General features: G+C 30.4%; 1 protein-coding gene across 1 annotated transcript in view; it reads right to left on the bottom strand.

The window, feature by feature from the left end:
- LOC129913514 (uncharacterized) overlaps nucleotides 1-24339 on the bottom strand; it is a 41173-nt gene that overhangs the window by 1484 nt on the left and 15350 nt on the right. The window contains exons 4-14 of the mRNA XM_055992242.1: nucleotides 18015-18328; nucleotides 14684-14951; nucleotides 10612-12282; nucleotides 7933-8008; nucleotides 7136-7202; nucleotides 6954-7067; nucleotides 2012-2102; nucleotides 1764-1934; nucleotides 1507-1676; nucleotides 1328-1441; nucleotides 1051-1259 (exon numbers count right to left, since the gene is read on the bottom strand). Coding sequence (XP_055848217.1) covers nucleotides 1051-1259; nucleotides 1328-1441; nucleotides 1507-1676; nucleotides 1764-1934; nucleotides 2012-2102; nucleotides 6954-7067; nucleotides 7136-7202; nucleotides 7933-8008; nucleotides 10612-12282; nucleotides 14684-14951; nucleotides 18015-18328 — 3265 coding nt within the window. The remainder of the gene's footprint in view (nucleotides 1-1050; nucleotides 1260-1327; nucleotides 1442-1506; nucleotides 1677-1763; nucleotides 1935-2011; nucleotides 2103-6953; nucleotides 7068-7135; nucleotides 7203-7932; nucleotides 8009-10611; nucleotides 12283-14683; nucleotides 14952-18014; nucleotides 18329-24339) is intronic.

Consider the following 24339-nt stretch of genomic DNA (forward strand, 5'->3'; position numbering starts at 1 on the left):
TATAACTGGCCTCTTAACCAATTCGATCAGTAGGTGTCAAATAAAATTATGAATATTCTTGTTTAGTTCTACAGACTTCGAATTCAACAAGAAATAGGGCGGTATCCCATTCATAGTCACTAAATCACATTATTCACATATTCGGCCTCACCACGAATTCCATTCGTATCGAAAAATTCGCTACGATTCCCTAAAACAATCACGGAATCCGTTTGTAATGGATAATTTCATACAAATCGTCACTACACGATCGGATTTTTTGATTGTTTTTCGAGAATAGAATTCGTGATAAGGCCGATTGTATATGTATAATTTATGATACTTTCTAGCACTCAGCACCAAAAATTCTTTGACCTTCCAGACGTTTAAAAATATCAGCGAAAATGGAATTCAAGTAAGAATTTATAGTTTAAAGCATTATGGCTAAAAAAATCTAAATGGGTTTCTATCATCTGCAGTCATTTATGAGAATATACAACGCAAGAGGCAATTAAATTAACTTCCGAGCTTAGACACACGCTGTTATTTCCCAGTGGTTTTCAATCGTGATTAAGGTGCGTCAAGATTTGAAAAGGAAGTTGGAAAAGATAAGCAACGCATTGAAACTCTAAAGACAGGACCGGATAAACTATTAAAACGACCATCTCTATTCAGATTTATTTTTACCTTCATATAAATGTTAGAGGTATATTTTATCAAAATCTTTGGACATTTTGTTTAATGGTTGTTTACCAAAAGAATACTCTCTGACTACGAATATGCACAGATGTAACGAAAAAAAAAAAAAAAAAAAACAGCGACAACAAATAATTGGATTAGGTAAATTAAAATCGGACATCGACAACAATATAAGACATGACTTCATTTCACAGCAATCGACTTACACAACAAACTTAAATACTTATTTCTATTAAATCAGCTTCGAATGTGTCTCGTCTTTTGAAAACAAATTAAATCAGCTTCGAATGTGCCTTGTCTTTTGAAAACATTTTACACAAAATACGACATACATCTTGTTGTTAAAAATACAAACAATATAAACGCACTCACCTAACGTAATACGTTGACTTGGTTCATACTCTAACATCTTCTTAATTAAGTCAAATAGCTCACAATGATCATCACTTTCGGACATCAGGTACCTAAACAGTGGCTTACAATGATCGCGGACATATCGTCCAGCTGATGATTTCTCATCCCAGTCCAACTTACCATGATAAAAGTATTTTGTTTTGGTTTTACTGAAAAGAACATGATTACTACACATTAATTTTGTTTGTGTCAATAACTGATCATAGAGAATGTAAACATGTCTCAATTTTATTACCGTGCCATACGATATGGTATCTGTCCTAAGATCCTTTCCATCATGGCAAGATGTTCACGATTATCGTGTGTTTGAAAGAGTGTAATGCCCAAATACAACTCAAATAGTATACAACTAAAATAGTATAAAATTATGTTAAATTTCTTTATTAGGTTAATTGGATTTGCAAAAATATTTACCCAATTGACCAAACATCGCACGGTTGCGACCATCCCAATTCGAGGATAACTTCCGGAGCTCGATAGTGACGCGTCGAGACTATTGTGCTATGATGTTCATGATCAAATGTAGCGCTTCCGAAATCAATTAAACGAACATCTGTACTTTTAACGCGACGTACTTCGCGATTCTATATAAAAAAAAGTAAGTTATCGTTATTTGATACTATTGGATTCGATGTTTTTGATTCGAATAAGTAAAAAAGTACAATACTTACAATCTTATGATTATAATGTGTTGTGTATTCGGAGTCAACGAATAATATATTCTCAGGCTTCAGATCCGTGTGCGTTAGTCTGTTGTCATGTAAGAATTTAACTGAATAGCAAAGTTGGTATGCCATGTGCCTCACTTGTTCCAGCGGATATGGTTCATAGTTGTTCTCTCTCTGTGATTTAATTAAAAGTACAAATAAGATATTTATGGTCATTTTACATTCTTTATAGTAGCAAGCTATAAACTCACCAAGAAATCGAAAACACTCAAACCGAGCATTTCAAATGCAATGCACATGTGTCCGTGATAATCAAACCAATCAATCATTCTTACGCACAAACTGTAATAAAAAGATACAAAATCATAAATCAGCAAATAATTCATTAATAATAATTTTTCAAAATAATAATAATAAATTTATGTTTGCATACAATCGCTGCAATATACAATAAATGGGGTGAATAATCTTCCGAGCCATTTAAATCCAATTTATTTTGTTATTATTTGTCACTTGACTTCTGCATCTTTATTTAGACAAATTTAATTTATCATGAGAACGTTTCGTTTCGTTATTTTTTTGTTTTGTTTTTATTTATTTGAATACAATGATCTTTGACCATTGTGTTTATTGTTTTTAAAGGAAATAAACTGTTTTAGTGATTAAGTTGAATTGCTTAATAAAGTGTCGCATTGGTTCTTTATTGATTTTTAAAATTTGATTTATTATTTATCTTTAGGATTTTGAAATGCAGTGTCGTTATATAAATTAAGGTCATTAAGTTAACTAATTGCACATACAGTATACTCGTACATTAATTATTATGTGCAAACAAATTCAAAATTTATAATGAACGTTGAATTGGATGATACACATATTTTTTGGTCTAATTTTATCCGTGTGATCAAACGGATCAACTAAGCGAACTGTCCAAAACTACATAATTCAGTCTAGACTCTAGATCATAATAATGACAATACAAAAATTGTTAAACCAGAGGTTTGGATATTTTGTCAGTTGATTTTGAAAAGGCATTGATATATGATATCGTATTGATCTTAACAAAAAAAAAAAATTGTCGAGAAAAGGACATTTGAAGTTGAAAACAAACAAATTTACTGATTAATTTTTTGGAATCTTGTGGCGTTTCGATGATCTTATTTAGATAACCATTGCCCTAGACAAGACAATTTTGCCATTTAGCAATTGAGCTAAATATGAGCCTCATTTCTGAAAACAAGTTTACGATACAAAATCAGATCGAATACCAATATGTAAATTTTTTGTCAAATCATTGAGATTGGATACGAACTAGATTTTGTATCCCTTCAAATTGAAGTCTTTGTGTAAAATTTTAAATAAAGTTGATGGAGAAAATATCCAGTCTGTCTTATTTTACTTTGAAAATGTAAATGGGCCAAATTTACTGTGTTTTTATTTCCAAGTGAAAAAAAAAAAAATAATATGCAGTAAACTGGGTCTCTAATGAATATTGCTTTACTCAAATAACTTTTTTTGTAGATCATATAATTAAATTCTTTTTATGTCATTGAAGGTAATCCAAATTGTTTTATTTATTCAGTGATTTTTAAAAATAATGAATAGTTCTCATGAACTAAGCAGTTAGACAAGAAATAATTTGTTTCATTTTATAATTTTATAGTTGAAAGGAACTATTTTTTTTTTTTTAATAACTCGTTGAGTTTCATTCTCATGGAGATTTTCTGGTTAGGATTAAAGAGTCATATTCGACAATTCTGCTTTCATCTTCATTTTAGTGGAAGTTGGCATAATCAAGCATAAAATACAGTTGAGCACAGCAGGGGCGGATCCAGGATTTTTTTCTGGGGGGGGCACAAGGGACGGATTGGCAAAAAAAACAGCAATAACAGTTAGAAATAAAGTGAAGTACCATACGACTGACTAACAAGCAGAAAATTTTAACGACCCACAGTGGTCTAAAACCTGGCCAAAAATATTTAGGCACATTTCCCACATCAAATAGGTACCAAATGACCAAAAAGTTATTCGGAAGGAAAAATTTTCATTTTCTTGTTACAGTAAAAGCCACTTAAGTGCTAACCCTCTTACTCCTGGATTAGCCGGAAGAAAAAAAATATAAAAAACCAGAAAATGCACGTACAATTCTGTGCTATATTAAAGTTAGTAATCTATTCTTTATTTAATTTTTTGACTTAAGTTGTTTCACCAAATAGTTTTTGAGAAATTAAGTTTTAAAGATGAAATTTTGAAAAAAAAAAATGTTTACGTTTTTTAATTGATTTTGTATAAAATTTTGCAATATTATGGACATAATTATACCATTAGTTAATGACCTAGTAGTTTTTAGTCAAATACTAAAGACTTCATTCTAATAAATATTAAAGTTAATAAGAATAACAAAAAAAACTGAATCATACTTTTTTGCCGGGAAACCCAGTTTTGTTTTTTTTTATTTGCATTAACCTTTTGTAACCCAAGGTCGTAAATTTAAAAATTAATAAGTCAATCGATTGGCCTTTATCTTTAATAAAACACGTATTTTTTTAAAAATTCAATAAAGTCATTATTTACTTAGTTATTTCGATATTTTGGGAGTAAAAAAAAAGTTTAAATAATTTATTTTTATATAAAAATGCAAAAATTCAAGTAAAAAACTATCTAATATTAATTTTTAGGCACTTTCCTAAAATCCAAAAATAAAACCCGGTTTGGTTTACTAACAAAAACTATTTTTTTTTCTGAATTTCGTAGTTTTTACACAAATTTGCTTATTTTCAAAAAAAGAGCTTTTATGCTATCTTTTTCGGTTTGTTACAGAAATGTCACATGGGGCTTCTTCTTCTTCCTTTTTTCTCGGCGCTGTTATGATTTCGATGTCGAGGTGATCATAACCTTCCCACGTTACTGCTTCACACTAGTGATCCGCCTGTGGGGTTCGCCGGGTTGACCTCAGAAATCGGCGGCAAGCCTCCCGGTTTTGTATTGTTCCGTTTCTGAGGCCAACTGAATGCTGGTGTTTTTGCATTTGCTTGTACCAGGAGTTTTTAGGCCTACCTTTCTTTTTATTTCGTGTTGGAACGTTATAATGATATTGCTTTTTTGACGGGGTTCTCAGGATCTCTCCTTTGAACATGGCAATACCAACTACAAGGCTACAAGGGGTTAAATTGTTTTATACCTCAAGAATGTTGTGTTCAAATTGTAGGTCTCTTGGAGCCAAATTGACCAAGTTATGAGTATTTTAATACTTCCCTTAGGAACGTTTTAGTCTTTTAGTCCAGAGTTCAAAACTTTAAATCGTTATCCCCACAACTAATGTTTTCAACGCCGGTGCTCCTCATAACTTCAAAACTACTGCACCGATTCTTTTGAAATTTGGAACACTATTTTTTTTACATATTTTTAGAGGTATCCCTGGAGAAATTTTCTAAATAAAATAATATTTATAAAAATCTATAAGTAATGGTCGCTTTTGAGGAGTTTTTTTTCAAGGGGTCTTTATTTTCGGGGTGCAAACTTGAAATGCAAGTTTGTTCTACATATCCAGCAGTTCTATAATATATAGTTTATGCAATTTTGTGACGTGTTCCGCTATTTTAAAAACACTAATGTTAAAAAAAAAACAACGAAAAAAGTGCAAATTTTTTAACCACTCTGTATGAAATAGAGTTGCATATACAATTATTTTTTATATCATTCAATGTCATTCGATGTCCATATCAAAATTTTTCACCAAAATCACTTTGAAAATTCACTTTTTTTTAAATCGAAAAAAAAAATCGTGTGTACCCAACAAATAGCCGTTTATTTATTTGTGAGGTGGAGCTTTTCATGGGAAAGGGATGCAACAATCAACAAAATTCGCATTTTCAGCCAGAAATAGACAAGATTTTCACTCAAGTTCTTTCTGTTATTATTCATATATTTTTAAAACTCTTATAGTTTGATTTTTTTTTAAGTATGAACTTTAAGTTCTGGGGGGGGCACGTGCCCCCGTGCCCCCCCCCCCCTGGATCCGCCTATGGAGCACAGTGTATACAGTGTATGTAAATATGGATTTTTTTAAAAATAACTCGTTGAGTTTCATTCTCATGGGGAATTTCTGGTTAAGAGGTCATATTCGACAATTCTGCTTACATCTCCATCGAAGGCTTAATCAAGTATAAAATAGAGTTGGACACAGTTTCGACTTCGAGCACTTTTAGAAGGAGTTTATGGTAAAATTTCTGCGTTTCTAAAAGTCTGCAAGGTCTTATTTGATTATGATTGAATCTTGAAAGGAAACAAATTCAACTCCTTGTGCAGATCTGAGTGCAGTGACTTTCTGCTGATACCCGTTTGAGCAGATAAATGTGCTCTCGAAAAACTTGTAAAAATCAGAAGCAGTTAGTACAGAAACCTGGGAGCAAACGAAAATTTGAAATGAAGATCCTATTTAGGACTTATGGTCCAGTTTGTTAATTGGGAGCCGACATCTTGCGGATAAAACGACGAAGTATACGACCTGTTCGGTAACGTGTGATCCGCCAAAAGCATCAAACGTTTATAAAAGATAGGGCAAGTGGAGAAAATGAACATAAGTGCTCCAACCCGTAAAATCTTCAACGTCAAGCTAGAAAGGGAAATAAACGGAGGGAGTGTCTATATCAAACGGACCCACTTGAGGTAAATTGCAGAAAGTTAGTTGGAGATCTACTATTGAATTTGAAGCAGCGTCTTATATGTCACTAAGTAATTAAGTATGTTAGTACTTTTTCATACATTAAAGGTATACGAATTTGTTTATTTTAACGTAAAAAGCAGTAGAGGGAATAAACAACACATTTTGGAGGTACAGTCGACTCCCTCTAAGTCGAACTTTCACGGGACTAGAAAATCGGTCGAGTAAGAGGAAAATTCGAGTTAGAGGTATTATTTAATATTTTTTCTTCAAAATTGTTCATTAAAAATGGTGAAAAAGTTCGACTTAGAGGGAGTCGACTGCACTTTCCTTGTTGTTTGCTGCTGTTGTTTTTGGAGTTATCGTAATTACGATAACTTTGATTAATTCCTTTATTTATGATCATATGGATCCGTAAAGACTGATCGCAGTTCTTTCGGTTAAGATATTAGTAAATAATTAAAAAACAATAACTAAACTGGATTATAGGCTATCAAAGAAATTATTATTTAAAAAATTGTAATACTTACTGATCACAATTGGGATCCTTTTGAGCAATTTTTTCCAGTGCATTAATTTCAAGTTTTGCAGCTTCGCGATATTTCTCAACATTTTTAATAATCTTCAAGGCCATGCAGTGATCCCTAATATATATAAGAAAATTATTTAAAATAATGCAAATATAAAAAAAATTAATTAGATATGGACTAACCTTTCCATGTCTTTGACCTTAACAACACGTCCAAATGTGCCTTCGCCCAGTGTAGCCATGATTTTATCTGTAAAATTTAAAATAACCATTGAAATTTTTTCAAAAGACCTTTAAATCTCCTAGATTTTTTGTTGTTTTATAAAAATTTTATTTTTTAAAAAATATTAAAAAGTGATGTGTTTCTTTAAATTTTATTGATACAATTATTTTTTTTTTTTACTAAAGTTTTTTTTTTATATACTTTTTGTGAACAAAAAAACAATGAGTGAAATTTATACCGTATTTTGTTGGAAAAAAACCCGTCATTTTCTTTTAAAGGATATGTAGAAACTATTTTTGTTTATAAGAAAAAATTTACTCAAATATATCATTTTGTTCGTCTAGATTAAAAAAAAATATAAGAAAATTCTTATAATACGCGACTATAATATTTAAAACAAAACAAAAACTAAAATCGATTTAAAAAAGTTTAGAAGAAAAAAAAAATATATTTATATTTTTATATTTACTGCGAAGCTTCGCGGAAAAAAATTAAAAGAAAATCGATATATTTTTATAAAATTTTTTTGAACAAAATTTGATAAAAATATATCAAAACTACCCGTTTTTTTTTTTAATTTTTAAATTAACAACAAGATTTGAAGGAAGAAACAAAAATATATATAAAGATAGCACGAAATTAAAGAAAAAAAAAATTTAAAACAGAAAAAAATTAAGAAAATAATAAATGGAAATGTTTTTTTCTATTTTAATTTTTTTGGTTTTGGTTTTTTTTTGTAAAAAAAATTGTCACGAACATCTGTTATGAAGAATGTCGCCAGTGTGATATATCAAGTGGCCATCAGCATCATCTTGAATAACTGGCTTTGCTTGCTGTGTTTCAGTACATGATTGGGGCATAAGTGGGTTTCATCGTCATCATCATCATTGATATAATCATTTTTCATCCATCAAAGAGTCATCAGTCATCATCATCATTGGGGGTCATCAAATGTTGGGGGTTAGGAAAAAGGTTCAACAAAGTGTATCATCAGATCATCCAGAATCAGAAACAGAAAGAAGAAGAGTGGCACACATCAGAATGGCGATGAGAGAGGCGATACACAAGCGCATATACCATCAACCAAAACCATTTTTACAGTAGTTACCCAAGAGTTGTGTTGTTGCGCAGAGAGGAGAGTTGTTGTTGTTGAATAATTTCACAATTCATCAATCAATGTTGTTCACACCCATGATTACCATCATCATCATCATAATCAGAAAAAAACACGAGAAAAATACGGATCGTTTTTCGGTAAGAAAATTAGTTCGGACAAAGTTTTTTTTTTTGTTTTGTTTCATAACAAAATTAATTAAAACAAAAAAATTATATATATACATTTTTTTTAATATAAAACAGAAAAAATATATATTAATGTATTATTTATTTGAGATTAATTAAAATCTATATGGTTTGCAACCAAAAAAAAAAAAAAAATATATGTATGCAGATTAATTTATTAAATTTTTTTTTTATAAATTTTAATCGGAAGTATGTTTTCACTTGATATTGTTTTAATAAAAAATTATATTTTTAAATGGATACATGGGATATTGAACTTGAAACAGTAACAAACAGAAAAATAGACACCTGTTTTTTGTTATAGAAGTTTTTTTTTGTTAACTTTAGAAAAGTACCTCCTGAAATTATTATAATACACTACACTAAAAAAAAAGTTTTAATAAAATTAAAAAAAAAAAACTAGATTTTAGAAGTACATATTAAAAGATAAAATTTAAAGTTCCAATCTGCTGAATCATTAAATTTTGTTGGCCTATGTAGTATGTAGTATTGCACTGATCTGGTGGATTGCATTCTTTTCTAATTTTAATATCTTAATTTTATAATCACGTCAATTCCGAATTTCGACTATGAGAGTATTGATTGATATTATTCACATTCAAAAGATTAGAAGCAAAAAAATTTTATAATTAAAGCTAAAATTTGTAATTGGTATGTTAAAATCGAAGAAGTGGATGTTAACATGACTTGACTCTATCAATTCAATCCGCTATCATTTTAACGATCAGTTAAAAATTCAAGATACAAAAAGTAAAAAAGTTGGGTTAGTATGAAGATTTTTTTGTATTAATATTTTATGGTGTTGTGAAATAACGCGAAGCGTAACGAAAGTAAAATAGCTCCCAAATTTGAAGTTAATCTTTTTTCACCATGGGTGCGATAACGGTGATTCAGCATTATTTCACTTTTTCAGTTTAATTTTTAAGGCACTTCAAAAGTGTATTCGAATTTAACATTCAATTTATAAGGCCCCGAACAGTGAGTTATGTAATTATGAAATTTATTTTGTTAATGAAGTAATTTAAAGAAGAGCTTGTGCCCTATATGCCTTTCAAATTAATAGAAATTTAGTGTTACTTGTTGTAGCAAGTAATTTTTTGTTTTTTACAGAATTTTTAGTTTGCGGAACGAGAAAGATGTTAAAAATTTTTCTTCAAATTTCCGATTTTTCAGGAAAACTTGGCTCTTATTTCATAAGTCCTTGAAAAAACTAGGAAAATAAAATTCTTCTCTTCTTAATACTTGTTTGTGCGGTGAAAATGAAATTTTCTCCTCGGAAATTCAAAAACCGAAACCAAAATTTTTGAATCTGGTTATTTCATAATATCGCAGTTTTTCAGTGGGTTCATATTACGAGTTAAATGATAGTGGACTGAATTAATTATTGTATTGATCAATACATCATAGTTAAGGTGCAAATAAAAAATTATATTCTATTGAATTCATTTTATAAACATTCAAATTTACCAATTTTAATCTCAAACTTAAATAAAGCGAAAGATAAAATATAATCTTTTCCTAAATAAAAAATAATTTCTTTTCGTGTTTTTTCTGAACTAATTTAAATTAAATATAAACCTTAGCTACCTTTTATATTTAGTACTTAAATTAAAAATAAGCCTAAACATTTTTGATCCTATTTAATTATAAATTCTAATTCCTAATATTGCAACAACAATAATGTTTCTTATCACAAATATTATTTATTTGTTTCTGTTTCAAAATCAAATAATAATAATAATAATTTAAAAAAAATTTTAAATTTTATAAATTTTAAGCAAAGTTCAAGATTTTACCTAGTTAAAAAAAACTGTAATTAGTAGACACAATCCAAAAATATATTTAGACAAGCAAAATTTGCAGGCACACGAGTTAATCTCACATAGTCAGGTCAACATAAAGAGATTCCATCAATCTTTTCTCTGTAAATTTTTGGTTAATCAAACAAAACAACACAAATATAAATAAAAATTAATAATAAATATTTGTCAAGTGTGGTTTATATTGTATGCAATATAATTGTTTAAATTGTTATTAATTTAAAGCTTATCTGCTTTTTCAAGCTGAAGCAAAATCAAGAAGTAAAAAAAAATTGTAAATAAAAACAAAATATTTAAAGAAAAATTTTCCTTACAAAGGAGTAAAGTGTTTTTGGAATGCGTGACTTGTGCCCATACAAAGCCGATGAAGACGACGACTTGGCTAACGAATACATGGCAGATGCAGCTGCCGAGGAATTGGATGCCGTTGCTCCAATATTTGGCTTCCTGCTGTTCAACAATCGATTGTGATTGTTGTCAAACAAATAGGATTTATAGGTGGAAGGGTATTTATTCATTAGGTGACTACTACTACTACTATTAGCGCCACTAGTGGAAGCTCCTCCTCCAGTTGTTGGCATTACCAAAGGATTATAAAACTGTCGACTACTAACAGCATAATCTCTTCGATTGAAATGAAGATCGCGCGGTGCATAACGATCATTATTACTATGCAATAACGCCGCCACAGGAGGGGATTTAACTTTTCTACTTGAGGCAGAGGCTGTTGTTATGGGGGCTGTGGTGGTTGTAAGGGTGGAAATTGTGTTGTTGTTGTTTCTATCGTTTATTATCGTATCGTGATTGGTGGTTTTTGTGGATTTAGTAGTAGGTTTGGGCGAACTACCACGACTGGGACTAGTTACATGAGATCGTTCGTTATCCTCCTTAATGGCATTGCTACCATCAGCTGTGACTGTTGTTGAATTTGCATCATCTTTCTGTTGCTCCGAATCGTAGGCATCATCTTGAGCATATTTCATAATCATTTTTTTAATTTGCTTCCGTTTGGCAATGCGATCAGAGAAAGCTCTCGCTTCGGCGTCATTATTGTCTTCTTTGAGAGCTGCTAAGATAGCAGCATTATCTTCCGACGATCGATCTTCGCCTTCTTCGTATTCCCTCAGATCGTATTCGGAAATATTGCCTTGAGTTTTTGATCGTTGTACCCCATATGAACTACGATTATTTCGTCCTGTGAAACGACTACTGGCTGATGCCGTAGCTGCTGCGGCGGCATAGGGTTCACGCTCATAGTCTGGAATATGATAGCGTAACGATAATGGATCACCAGTAGTGTTATTTCGACGATAGGACTTTTGACGTCTTCTTGAACCGGATTCAGGTTCATAGTGGTTATTTAGATCGGCATACAATTCATCCGGGTCATATCGATACTTGTACTGGTTTTCCTTGTCAGATCCTCTAGAACCATCATAGTAATTGCTATAATCCAATCCACTTCGAGGTTTAAAACTCGATGCATATTTATTTGATGGATCATAAGCCGAGTCTTTGTATCTACTTCCCGCCAACAGGGGATCATACTCATAACGACCATAACGAGAACTATCATTTAGAGTGGTCAATTCTGGTCGAGATCTACTACCATTACTGCTAGTTAGATATCCACTATCAGCAGAATCGACCAGATATTTAGTGGTTCTATTTCTCGACGATAATCGATATGGTGTTCGTTCTTTTCGATCAGCCGTACTAAACGAATACGAATTACCAAGTCCTGATCCACTGCCAGTTATTTTCGACGAAGAACTTGGTAACTGAACGGAGGTTGAGGAACGTGCGAGAGGAATTCCACTTCCTCCATCCGGTTCGAGTGTTTTATCTCGATCTTTGTCATTGTGACGTTTTCTCCTCGCAAAACGATCCAATACATCGGAATATTTCGATTCGAGGCGGGATATTGTTGAAACTTGTTTACCATCGGCTATTGGTGTTTTATCTCTATCACCGTTGTCTTTTTTCTAAGAGGAATGGGAGTAAGATCATTTGGTATGTTTTCATTGACTATTTAGGAGAAGGAAAGTTTTGCGCATGATGTTTTAGTTTCTCTTAATAATTTTGAACAACAAACATAGAATAAAGTTTTGTCTTTTCTATCTGGAAATTTTTTTTCTGACGTAAAAAAAAAATCCATCAAAACAACTATTAGGTTTAGAAATGTTAGGGACTAAAATGTAAGTTATGTTTTAGATATCTGATTGGTGACATGTCAAAAAAAATCTTTCCAAATTAGGCAATTTATTGGAAAGAAGAATCCCCCAAATTTCGCCGACTAAATATTTAGTCCCTAATGTTTCCTGAACGTCCCCAAAGAAAATCCTTCCAATTTAGACAATTTTTTTGGGCAGTTAGTTATTCAAGAAAAATGTCATTAAATTCAGTATTCTTTTTTGTTTCTCATTTTAAATGCATTAAAAATGCAGAGAGCAATTTAACATGTTTCAAATGAAAAACCAAATTACGGGCGAGTTAGTAATCATAGATTGTTTGGGTACTTCCTAAAACAGAAATATTTCTTTTTTTTGTCAAAAATAATGTACAAAACTACACCATTCCAGAGTACCCAAACAGGAATTGGACTGAAAATGTTGAAAAAAGTAGAAATATTTCTGTTTTAGGCAGTACCCAAACAGACCTAATATACCTACACAAAAAATTGAATATGTCAAAAAAAAGGTTCTAAAAATGTACTAAAAAAGGAAACGAGTTTACCTACATTTTCCAATAATTGTTCACTTTTCTGACATTAAACTTGACAGATCAATTTAGACAGTTTGTTTTTTTTTTTTTGTTTTTGTTCTAATCTTTAATGCATTAAAAATGAGAAACGTACCCAAGTTTTTTAGGGTCAGTTATATGGAAAGAACAGTTGACAAATATTCGCTCAATAGAAGGAATCATGAGACGATAATGATATGAGGAATTATTTTCGCGAAAGTTTCTTAATAGCCCTGTTCCATTGGAGGTGGTAATCTACTGATAGTAGATGTTTTGGTTAATCTAGTACTATCATCTACTCATGCTCTTCTTCCCGATCAAATATCATAAATCTAACATGTGAGTTGTAAGCAGATCACAAATTCCAAACGCAGCTTAAATTGTGAGGTTCTTGTGACTTGTGAGGTTTGGCAGAATCGGGCTATTAGTATAAATTCAGATCTTTTCGCGAATCTGATTGGTCAGCTGCCATTTTACATTTTTAACAAATTGTCAAGTAACATTTTAGACAATTTCACTTAATTTGAAATTATTTGTCCTGAACGCAAAAATTGATAGAAATTGACTTATTAAATATATTATTTCAATAGCTCAGTTTCTTTGGAGGTGGTAAAGTACTCATACATAAGTACTTTACTTTAGTACTACAATTAATAATCTGCTGGATTAGATAAAATGTGCAGTTGGTAGTACTAGATTTCTACTCATAAGCAGTTTACCACCTCCAAACGAATGCCGAATGCGGCGACAGGTAATATATTTTGAAAGGTTTGTTCGCTTACAAATTAACCGAATACTGGGATAGCCAATGTTTAAAAATATGAATGCGTTCAAGAAGAATCCCGAACAGATAAAACTGTTTAGAAAAGAGAATTGTTGAGGGCTCTTATTTTGATTTTATTTTTTAAAAAATTATCCATTTACAAAAACCAAATGTGTCATATAAAAATCCACAATTTTAAAGAGTAAATAGCAGTATTATACCCTGCACACAATAAAATGCCCCACAAATAGATTCAACGACCTTCCTGATTTAGTCTGTGTATCATTTTTGTGTGAGAGAAATAAATTTTTAATTAAGTTTCTGGCATTGTTTAAATAAAAGAAACAAAATAAACTGAAATATTTTTTTCAATACTTAAAGCACTCGCCACTCGAAATAAGCTAATATACTCGTAAATCTTTAGCACAGCACTCACAATTTTGGAGAGAGCTTTTCAATTTAATTAAAATTATTTAATACGTAAAAATAATTTTCCACATTTTGTGAATTAAAATTTTAATTGTTTTTGTTTTGAGAGAAATATTTTTCACGTCAGTTGAAAAATTTTTCAAAAATTATATTAAAATAACAAAAAAAAAAAAAAAACAGAAATACCGTCATAAAATGTATTGACAGCACAGGTACACTTATATCTAGTATTTTTTGTATATGTAAAACTGCACGCCTCCGCTCGCAATACAGAAACAACAACAAATACTAAGATGATTTATTCCAGATATCTGACTCAGAGATGTCAAAGCGAATATCGAGTCATTTTTTTCGTGAGAAAAAATTTCAAAAATATACGATTTATTTTTCAAAATTTTGCAAAACTTTCCTTCATCTCGATTTTTTTTGAAATACAAAAAAAAAAAACTAACTTTTGTTGAAGAAACTGTCGTTGATTCATCATCTCGCCGACCGAATGTTCGCATTAACGGTTTATAATACGAACTAACTGGACTTAGATTCGAACGTAACCTATCTAATGCCGATGAAGTGTGACTTTTCGTATAACCGCCGCCGCCAATTCCGGAACCACTTCCATAGCCGGACGTTGATGTGTTGTAACGATTCCGACTGCGATCACTCATGGAATCGTTTTTTAAATTTATATCTGGAGCGGATTCTGATGGACTAAGCTCGAAGCTATTTTACACAGAATACAAAAAAAAATATACTGTTCGTAAATTTCAACACAGAGAAATTTTACTTATTTTTGAATTATTTTTCAAGAAAAGAAGAAGAAGTCTATAGGTATAATAAAAAGATGGAGCTCGTCGCGTCAAACACGAGCGATTTTCACAATTTCACTGATGAGACTGCGTGCTTTCAGATCTCAGAAAAAAAATTTCCCACAGGTTAATATCGAGTGAGGGCAAGTAGCGAGGTGTAGACATCGGTCCCCGACGTATCGGTCGGGGTAAAAGAAAAAAAAATGTAAATTATCGGTTTTGAACTTTTTCTTTTCGGGGGTGTTGGAAAATTTCAATTTTCCTCTCTCTCTTTTGTCGTCTTAACGACTGGTTTGTTGTTGGAATGTGAAAAACCAATTTTTTTTCCCTTACTAAACAAAATATGACGTCTCTCGGACATTTTTTTTTTTTTTGAGGTATTTGGCATATTTTTTTCGGTATGAATCTGTAGATATTCTCACAGAGACTCGTCTGCGTTACCTGCGTGTGCAATAAAGTGCGTTCGCATTGAGCTAGATCACACTTAAATGGGTTCTCTGATCTAAATTTAAATTATATTTTATTTGAAAATATGAAAAAAAATGAGTCTGTTTTGTGGTGTGCCTATTTTTTGAAGGTATTTTTGTTTTGATGCAGCCACTGGGACAATGTCAACCAAAGATAATGTTTATATGCATCACCAAAACAACAATGTATCAAGGGTGAAGAAATTGTTTTATGGTGAAAAGAGAGTGATATAATATTGTTATTTTTGGAGATTTCTCTTCCTGTGTGAAAAATATGAAAAGATTAATTGTAACATTTGTCTTGTCTGGTTTCTTTTGGAAATAATCTTGACTGATTGAAATAAAAGCACGTTCCAAAACCATGTGTTGAGGAACTTATACCAATTGATTTTACTATAGGTTTAATGGAAGTGGCTGTCAGAAAATCTTCAACATTTTATTGTGACATCTATTGATGTCAGGAGAAACTTGAAATAAGTCACAAACATTTTGGATTCCAACTGTCATTAGATTTTCAAGGTTCAATGAACCAAAACAGAACTGGAATTAGATGTGTTCATATTGGACTCAGAATGAAAAAGAATCCAGATTTTAAACGCGCCTGAAACGTCAAAATAAGTCGGAAGATTTAGTTTAGTGACTCTTAAATGACTCTTAGCTAGGAACATTAACTAACCCAGCGAATTGTTAAAAGGCATGTTCACACGAGTACGAAAAAAGTTTTGATAAACATGAATGTCTGTGAATTCGAAGTATAACTTCAACTGTCTAAGACGTTGATAGAAATTCTAAAAAAGGGAGGCAAGTTTCCTGTTTTGACAAAAGGCGTGTTCAGTAATATGTAATAAATAGGTATCCCTACACTTTTTATTCTGTAGCTGTCAAAAATACATGAGGGCTTGACAAATAAGAAAAGGTGTTTAAGAAGAGAGACGGCGAGTATTTTTAGTCGTATATACTCGTATGTTAAGCGCGTTCTCATCATTGTGGATCATTTTGACAGTTCACTACAGAGTTACAAGTTGTCTATGTTGGAATTTTTACAATGAATCATTTATCCACTTCCTAGAAAAGTTGGTATCAAACAGATTGAAATATATGAAATATATAAATGAAATATACATATATACTTTCATATATGTATATTTTTTCGAAACATTACCAAAAGCCAAAATGTCTCCAAATCTTAAAAAAAAAACAAGAAAAAAAAAAAACAACTTAGCAAGAAACTTGATTTTTTGTTCATGTTTTGTTGAACAAGTGTCAATCGCAAGCGGTTATGACAAGTTAATTATAAATGACGGCATGTTCATTATCAAAAACTGTCATCTGTCATTTTTGCGAATTAATAATAATTTGAAAATGAATGAGGTTAAATCAACATCAGTCATTGGTCAATTCAAACTTCATTAATTTGTCTTGAAATTTAAACGTATTTAAAAAATTAACATTGGAATTTGTAACCATTTGAAACTAATCAATACCGACTACTTCATCTAGAAATTTACTTTTCAAAATCGTTTCCGACTTTTTTGTCTACAAAAAATAACAAAACCATGAAAGTAACATTTCCGCGCAGGCAAAAACTATACATTTCCTGTATTTTTTATTTTAGCAAGGTACGTGTCTACCATGGTTTTGAAAACATGACCAAGAAAAATAAAGTAACCTCGCATTATTTACTTTTTTTTTTCAATACGAAACGAATAAATTTCGTTGTTTTGAATTTAATTAAAATCGCTAACCTTGAACTCGAACATAAAATAAAAAGAGAGTGAGAGAGAATTTATTTGAGAGAAAATCTGTAAAAAATATGTAAGTAATTCATTCAATATGAAAGGAAAAAAAGCATCTTTTCTTTACTTTTTCTCTTTCTCACTTTCTCTCTCGAAAAAAAAACTCGCACAAAAAAAAATCAAAAATAGACTTTGAAAAAATTTGGCAACGCGCGTACGCAGAATAGAAAAAATGTTTAATAGCAGCAAAATTCGTACAAAGCTTTTTTGCTTGTGTAAAAAGCTTTCGCATCAAACCTGTTGATAAAAATACATTTTGCCTCTTGATCAGATTTTTCTATTCGATTAAATGCTAAACATAGGCGAAAGCTATTTTTAAATTTTCAGTTTTTTTTTTCATTTCATTTATATGGTTTTTTAATGTTTAGACTTTGCTATTAATCACAGCAAGGATAATAAATTAATACCAATACTTGTCCTTAAAACCACCTTTAAGATAACTAACACTGTGGTATGAACTTTAGGGAAAAGTAACGATTCGTTATTTGATTTAAAGTGGAATTTTTGACGTTTGTCGACAAGTGTCAAAGTTTTTATTTTCTTTATGTAACTTTAGATGATCGGCAATATTCACAGTATTCTTATATGCACCTTTTATCAAACCGTTAATCTTCTTCTTTTCTTTCAAAATAATTTATATTTTTTTGTATTTTTTGAATTAAGAATAAAGATATTGGAAATTTTAAGTATTTCTTAATCAATTTTTTTTGTTACCGATTTTGCCTTTTATCAGGTCTTTCGCTCGGATTTCGACGAAATCTTTGCAGCAGGCTGTTGCAACTATCGGACAATAACTGTGTAACACTTGCTGTCGAGCTTCGGATATAACGATTGCGCCTTGGTGTTGATGATGATGATGATGTTGATGTTGACGCCGATGTTGGTGTATTTGTTGTTGTAGCTGGTTTAGAAGGTGTTGAAGATGGCGACGATGCCAAATCGACTAGCGGTGGTATTAAAGTTTTTGTCGACGCAACCGTTAAGCTTTTTTCACGTTTATCCATTCTTTTTTTTTTATTTATTATTTTTTTTTCCTTTTAGTTTAGTTTGATTTTATTTTAAATTTATTTTTTCTCTCTTAGCACATAATGATAATTAATTAAATGTAAATATTATGAAGCAACTAATCCATTGTTTTCTTCATTTGTATACTGTGTATATTCACTAGGGGTTTTTTTGAGGAAAAAATTGCAAATTTAATTTTGTAAATATTTCAGAAGTGAGTGGGAAGATACAATTTGTTTACAAAGAAATTTATTTCAAACCGCGGTAGGAATTTGGATAGAATTGTTTTAGAAAACAGAAAAAAAAAGATAATTAAAGCTCATTTTGAACACATTAGTGGAAAGTAAAAAAGCTTTGAAGTTCTTCCAAAACTCTGCCGATACTAAGGGAAGGGCCAACACTTGAGTTTGAATGAAAAGGAGTTCATTTAAGTGGCACTTAAATTTTCACTTTTTAAAATTTAAGTGCGACTTCGCACTGCATTAACGACACTTCATATAATGAAAGTGATCAATAATATAAGGTACGCTTCAAATGTCAAAACATAGAAAATAATGTAGTAAAGTAACGAAAAGCGAATATTCGATGATTTAATAACTTGAATTTAGGCATAATATTGTTCTCAGAACTTACAGAAATTTACTTTTACCTAAACTTTTTTGGTACATGAATTAATGTGACTTCTAAAACATTGTAGGTTCACACCTTAAAAAATTGTTTAAAAATTTTAAGAGCTAGATGGTGCTTAGATCAGGATTATTTTCTTTGACATTATGTGAAAAAGTAAATTTTCACTCTGATCAAAGAAAAGCCTATAACTTCAAAAATTCTCGCCTCACTTTGCCATTTCTTTCTCACAAGTCATAACGAAGTGCAAGTGAGAAAAAAACACAAAGACGTCAAAATGAGTCGACGAAATGAGGAGTGTTTGAATTGCAATAAGATTTTTTTTTTTTTTTAACGAAATGAGTGCGTTCAGCACAACACTACACTGAGTTATCTACTTTTTTAAATGTATAAAAGATGTAATTGAATTTGTCCTTAAAAATATTATCAATTTTCAAGAAATTGCAGGTAAATTGGGAATTTTATTTTGACAACTTCTGTAATTTAACGAAATGAGTGTGTTCAGCACGAAACTTCGAAAAAATAGGTATCAGGAATCTTTTAATATTCAAATTCTAAAATGGGCAATCATTTTAACAACGAGTGCATACGAGCAAATTGCTTCGTAACGTAAAAAAGAACACACCTTTTTTTTCATAAATATAGGTGTGTCCAGTTAAATGAAAAGGGACTAAATGTCAATTCTAATTTAACACCTATTCAACGCAAGGAATAAATTTCTTTGTAATACAATTTCAATCTTTTCATAAACTACTACAAAACTTCCCAAAAAAAAAAAAAATATTTTTGAAAAAATTAAAAAAAAAAACTTAGTCTACAATATTGCTGATACAATTAGCCATAGCATTTGCGTTCCGTTGTTGTTAGATATCCGTACATGATTTATTCCTTCTATTTTTTTTTGTATTTTGAATTAGTTTTTCAAATACACAAATAGCTCGGAACATCGGTTTCACATTGAATTGGCACTAGAACACATTTTTTCACTCTCAAGTAGATTTTTACTTATTTCTTTTTTATTTTTTTTGTTATTTTAGTTGTTGGTTGTTTTTTTGATGTATTTTCTTATTTTCAAAATAATTTAAGTTTTAAACAATTTTTATTTTTTAACTTAAACAATATCTTTTTCCTGAATCAGGAAAGTAATATTTATAAAATTAAACAATAAATAAATAAATATGGCCCTCAGTGGCAGCAGAGGATATTGAAAAACCGAAAACAAAAAAAAATAATAAATAAACACAAAAAAGATACTGAAAGGCAGCTTCATCATCACACAACGCGAGAGATAAACAGGAACTTTTATTTAGCTTGACAAAAATAGAACTTTCATTTTTATTTAATAAAATAAGATTTCTTATTTTTTTTTTGTATTTCTTGTTTTACATATATTTTTATTTGATTTTTTTTCAAAATTTCTTCTACGTCAATGCAGTGGGAAGAGAAAAACAGAGACGTTGTTGCAAAACAGATAAATATCTTCACGGAAGAATTAATTCACAAATGATCTATATGACCATCATCATCATAATATCACTGATGATTTTGAAATATTGATTTTTGAAATCAAAAATTTTATTTATTTTTATTACAAGAGACGACAAAACACATGTTACAAAATTTTGTTTGCCGAGAATTACTGAATCACTTCAAAAACACATTTGACCCCCATTCTTCCAAAAGGGAATTTTGTACAAATAAAGCAATAAATCCACAACGTTTTTGAGAGCTAAATAAGTTTCGCACTGTCGCAGCAGATATGCTGCTGCCCCGAAAGATACATCTCGACGAGCAGGCACAACACACCAAACACAGGCTGCAGCAACAAAAATTGGCTCTCCCGGCAAATTATATTTTTTTTTTTTTCAAAAACTGACTAGAAGGGAAATTTTCGAAATTACAAAATTCGCGTAATTATTTCCTATACAGAAAAACTACTAAGTAGACACGACGGGGAGTGCTGCAAGTTTGTTTAAGATATTGGAAATTGAGTGTAATTTTATTTGACTCTTATAATTCGAAATTCAAAAAGCAAAAAACCATACGTAAACAGTGTTGATTTCGAATCAACAAAATACAAAAATAATATTTCCTTTCTTCTGCGATTAGATTTTTTGAAGAATCTAAGAAAAAATTGAGCTATTTTTGAAAATAGGTTTGATGAGGGAAAAGCAAGAGAGAAAACTAACCAACTTGGTGTGGTGAATTTCAAAATATCAAAGAGTCGAATGTTTTGACAGAAAAATATCTCCCAAGGTGATATAATTTATTTTTGTTTTCAACGACTGTTCCAAAAATGTCTCTTTTAAGAGTTAAGTTTTGTCTTCTAATATGAATAAAGAGAGGATACTGATCTTTATTCTTATTTGAAGAGAACCAAAATCATAAGAGAAGACGAATTATTATATGAGTTAAATCAAAACAAAATTTTACTCATTTTTATTCATTTCTTATTGTTTGTTGGGAAAACTGTTGTCTTTTTACTTTAGTGATAAAAAAAAATTTTCCGGGTATACAAACTGACGAAAAAATCTTTGTCATTTTTGTAACAAATCAAAAATATGTCACTCGAGGTCAAAAAATTGAAAGAAAGGCAATAAAAATTTAAATTTATTGTTATTTTGTGAAAGACAATGAAATTTAATGATTTTACTGACTATAATTCTTAGTTCCAACAAAACACCTGGGTTAATGACAATTTCCCTTTGTTGAATTTAAAATAAACAATAAATGAACAGAAATAAGTAAAACAGATACTCAAGTCTGACAGGAATGTTGTTTTTTTTTTTTTTTAACAAAATAAAGGATTTTGTTTGTTTATTAAAAAAAAAAAAAAAAAACAGAGGTAACACTTTTCCTGTGTTTATTACGCAGTAGAATGGATACCTACAATTTTTATTAAGAAATTTGTTTAACCACTGACTAGACCAATCACAAGTTTTAGCACTTGACTCCGTAAGGAAAATGAAATGAAGTTCCTCAAGAGTGTATATTAGGTCCTTTACTTTTTACCTATAAAGAATTAAACTAACAAAAGACTATTCAAACCAGAAATGATAATGCTACAAGAAAGTGGTTTGGTGATAGTGTGGAGTGTTTTATTGGAAACGTTGGGATGCTCTTCAAAATTCAAGATATCTCAGTAAAATAAAAAAAAAAGAAGATAAAGTTATCAAATTGGAAAAATCTAATGATTCGATGGCAAAGAATTTTTGAAAATTGTTCAATAGCCACTTTAAAGTTGTGGTCTTATTTGCAGGAATTAGTATAGCCCAGAAACTTGAAATTAATTGTCGGACGTGAATTAATTGTTAAGCAGAAGGCGAATTTGATTTGCAAATGGGTGAATTTGGTTTGTAAATCATGAATATATGTAAAAAGAAAAGTTTGGTTAGTTCAATGTTTGCTTTCGAAAACTAATTTAAGACCTATGACCTCGTTGGAAATACAGCAAAAACTTTCAAACTCAGGGCATCTTCGACAATCAAGAAGAACTTGTATTGAAGTAAAGACAAAAAAACGCAATAGTTTTCAATGTCATTGACCTAAAAGTTTCAAAAAAGAACAAGAATCATAGTTTTAAAATAAATTTGGCAAAGCAATTTAAAACATATTTTTTGATATTGAAAGTCCAAAACCAAAGTAAAAACAAGATGAAAAATGCGTAACTAATTAATATTTGTACATCGCTAAACATGACTTCCTTACAACATACACAAATGTATGTGTGTAAAAACTGGCCAATTTATTTATTTAGGAACGATTTTGACCGTATTTTCTATCTTAATAACAAATGACTAGTCAAAACAAAAATATAAAAACATACATTATAGAATCGTGTTATGCATGACAATCATCTCTATAAATCTCTCACACTTATAATTAGAACATTATAGAAAGTACTATAGTGAGGTTTGAATAATATAAAAATATATTAGTCAGCTTCAAAAAATAAGAAAAAAAATATGACATCTGGTCTATTTCAAAACTATATAAACCATATTCCTAGCTCTTTGAAAATGTACCTATACATTTGGACTTGTGAGAAAAAAAAAATAAAGGAAAAATAATTTAAAAATGAAATGTTTTGCAACAGCACACGCTGCCGGTAGTAGCCACTATAACCGACACGGTATCATTTACCTTACACGATGAAAAACTAAGCGTGTGCTGGCAATGGACCAGTCAGTTTTACCCCACCCTATCCAAGCAAAACATACACAATAAAAATGATGATGAACTTGTAAGATTATTATTTTGGCGCCGAAATATAAATTTGATTTTATTTTCTCCAATAATGTAATTTATCGGTTAATTAGAGCATGATAAAAATATACCTCACGTATGTGGGGAAAATTCACTTAAAACCCTGAATGACGTTTCTGTCAAAAAAAAAATCATTAAAAATGTTTTTAGAGAAAGAAACTGTTTCAATGTAGCATTTTTTTATATTCAAAAGAATTTATACAAAATTCAATGTCATTTTGTCATATAAATCCTTTTTAAAAAAGCAGCTGCGACAGGATGACAGGTGCACATGCTCTTTTAAGATTCTCATCTTTTGATGTATTTTTTTTTTTTAATTTTTTGTTAATATTTTATAAATGGAAATGTCATTTATAAAATCTATTTTTAAATCATAATTTATTTAAAATAAAAATATGCACTTTAAATTTAAATAAATAAAATACTGGTTTGGGCTGAATGCATTCATTTCGAAAACACATCCAGTAAAATTAAGTAAGCTAAACTTGTTTTCTGGCGCTTGTATTCAGAGTGAAAATTTACTTTTTGATAAATGTCAAGATGACACTATGTACATTTACTAAAGCAGCGATTACATCGAGTAATCAAAAGGCAAGTTTACACGAGTACGAAAAAAGTTTTATTAAAAGTGAATGCTTTTGAGTGAAAGGTATAACTTCAATGGCTTGTAGGTACATGTGTTCATGTAAAATGACAGAACTGACGTCAAAATAAAACCAGAAGTCTTTTTTAATAATATTTGCTTCCATAGCAATATTTTGAAATGATAAATCAAAGTGAAGATAACCAAATAACTGAGCTAAAATATGCCAACAGTGTACGGGCAGTCAGAGTACTGATAAGGTATTATTGATGTCGATATTTGACGACAATTGCTCATTTCAGGGGCTGTCTCATAGTCAAGTGGCTGGCACTTCAGTTTGACTTTCCATGTCAAATGTACACTACCTTATCGTCATTAAACTTAAATGTTGATTGTGAAACCAACCCTTAATGAAAATGTTTAAGTAATTCTTTTGGGCTTTTGCGGTTCTTTGAAAAGAGAAAACTGTTCTTCATCAAAAATGAAATGTGAAAAGTCACCACTTGACAGCAAATGTCAAAACAATCAATTCGATTAGTTAAACTATTTTTCAACGAA

The sequence above is a fragment of the Episyrphus balteatus genome, chromosome 3 (assembly GCF_945859705.1).
Source record: "Episyrphus balteatus chromosome 3, idEpiBalt1.1, whole genome shotgun sequence".
NCBI lineage: Eukaryota > Metazoa > Arthropoda > Insecta > Diptera > Syrphidae > Episyrphus > Episyrphus balteatus.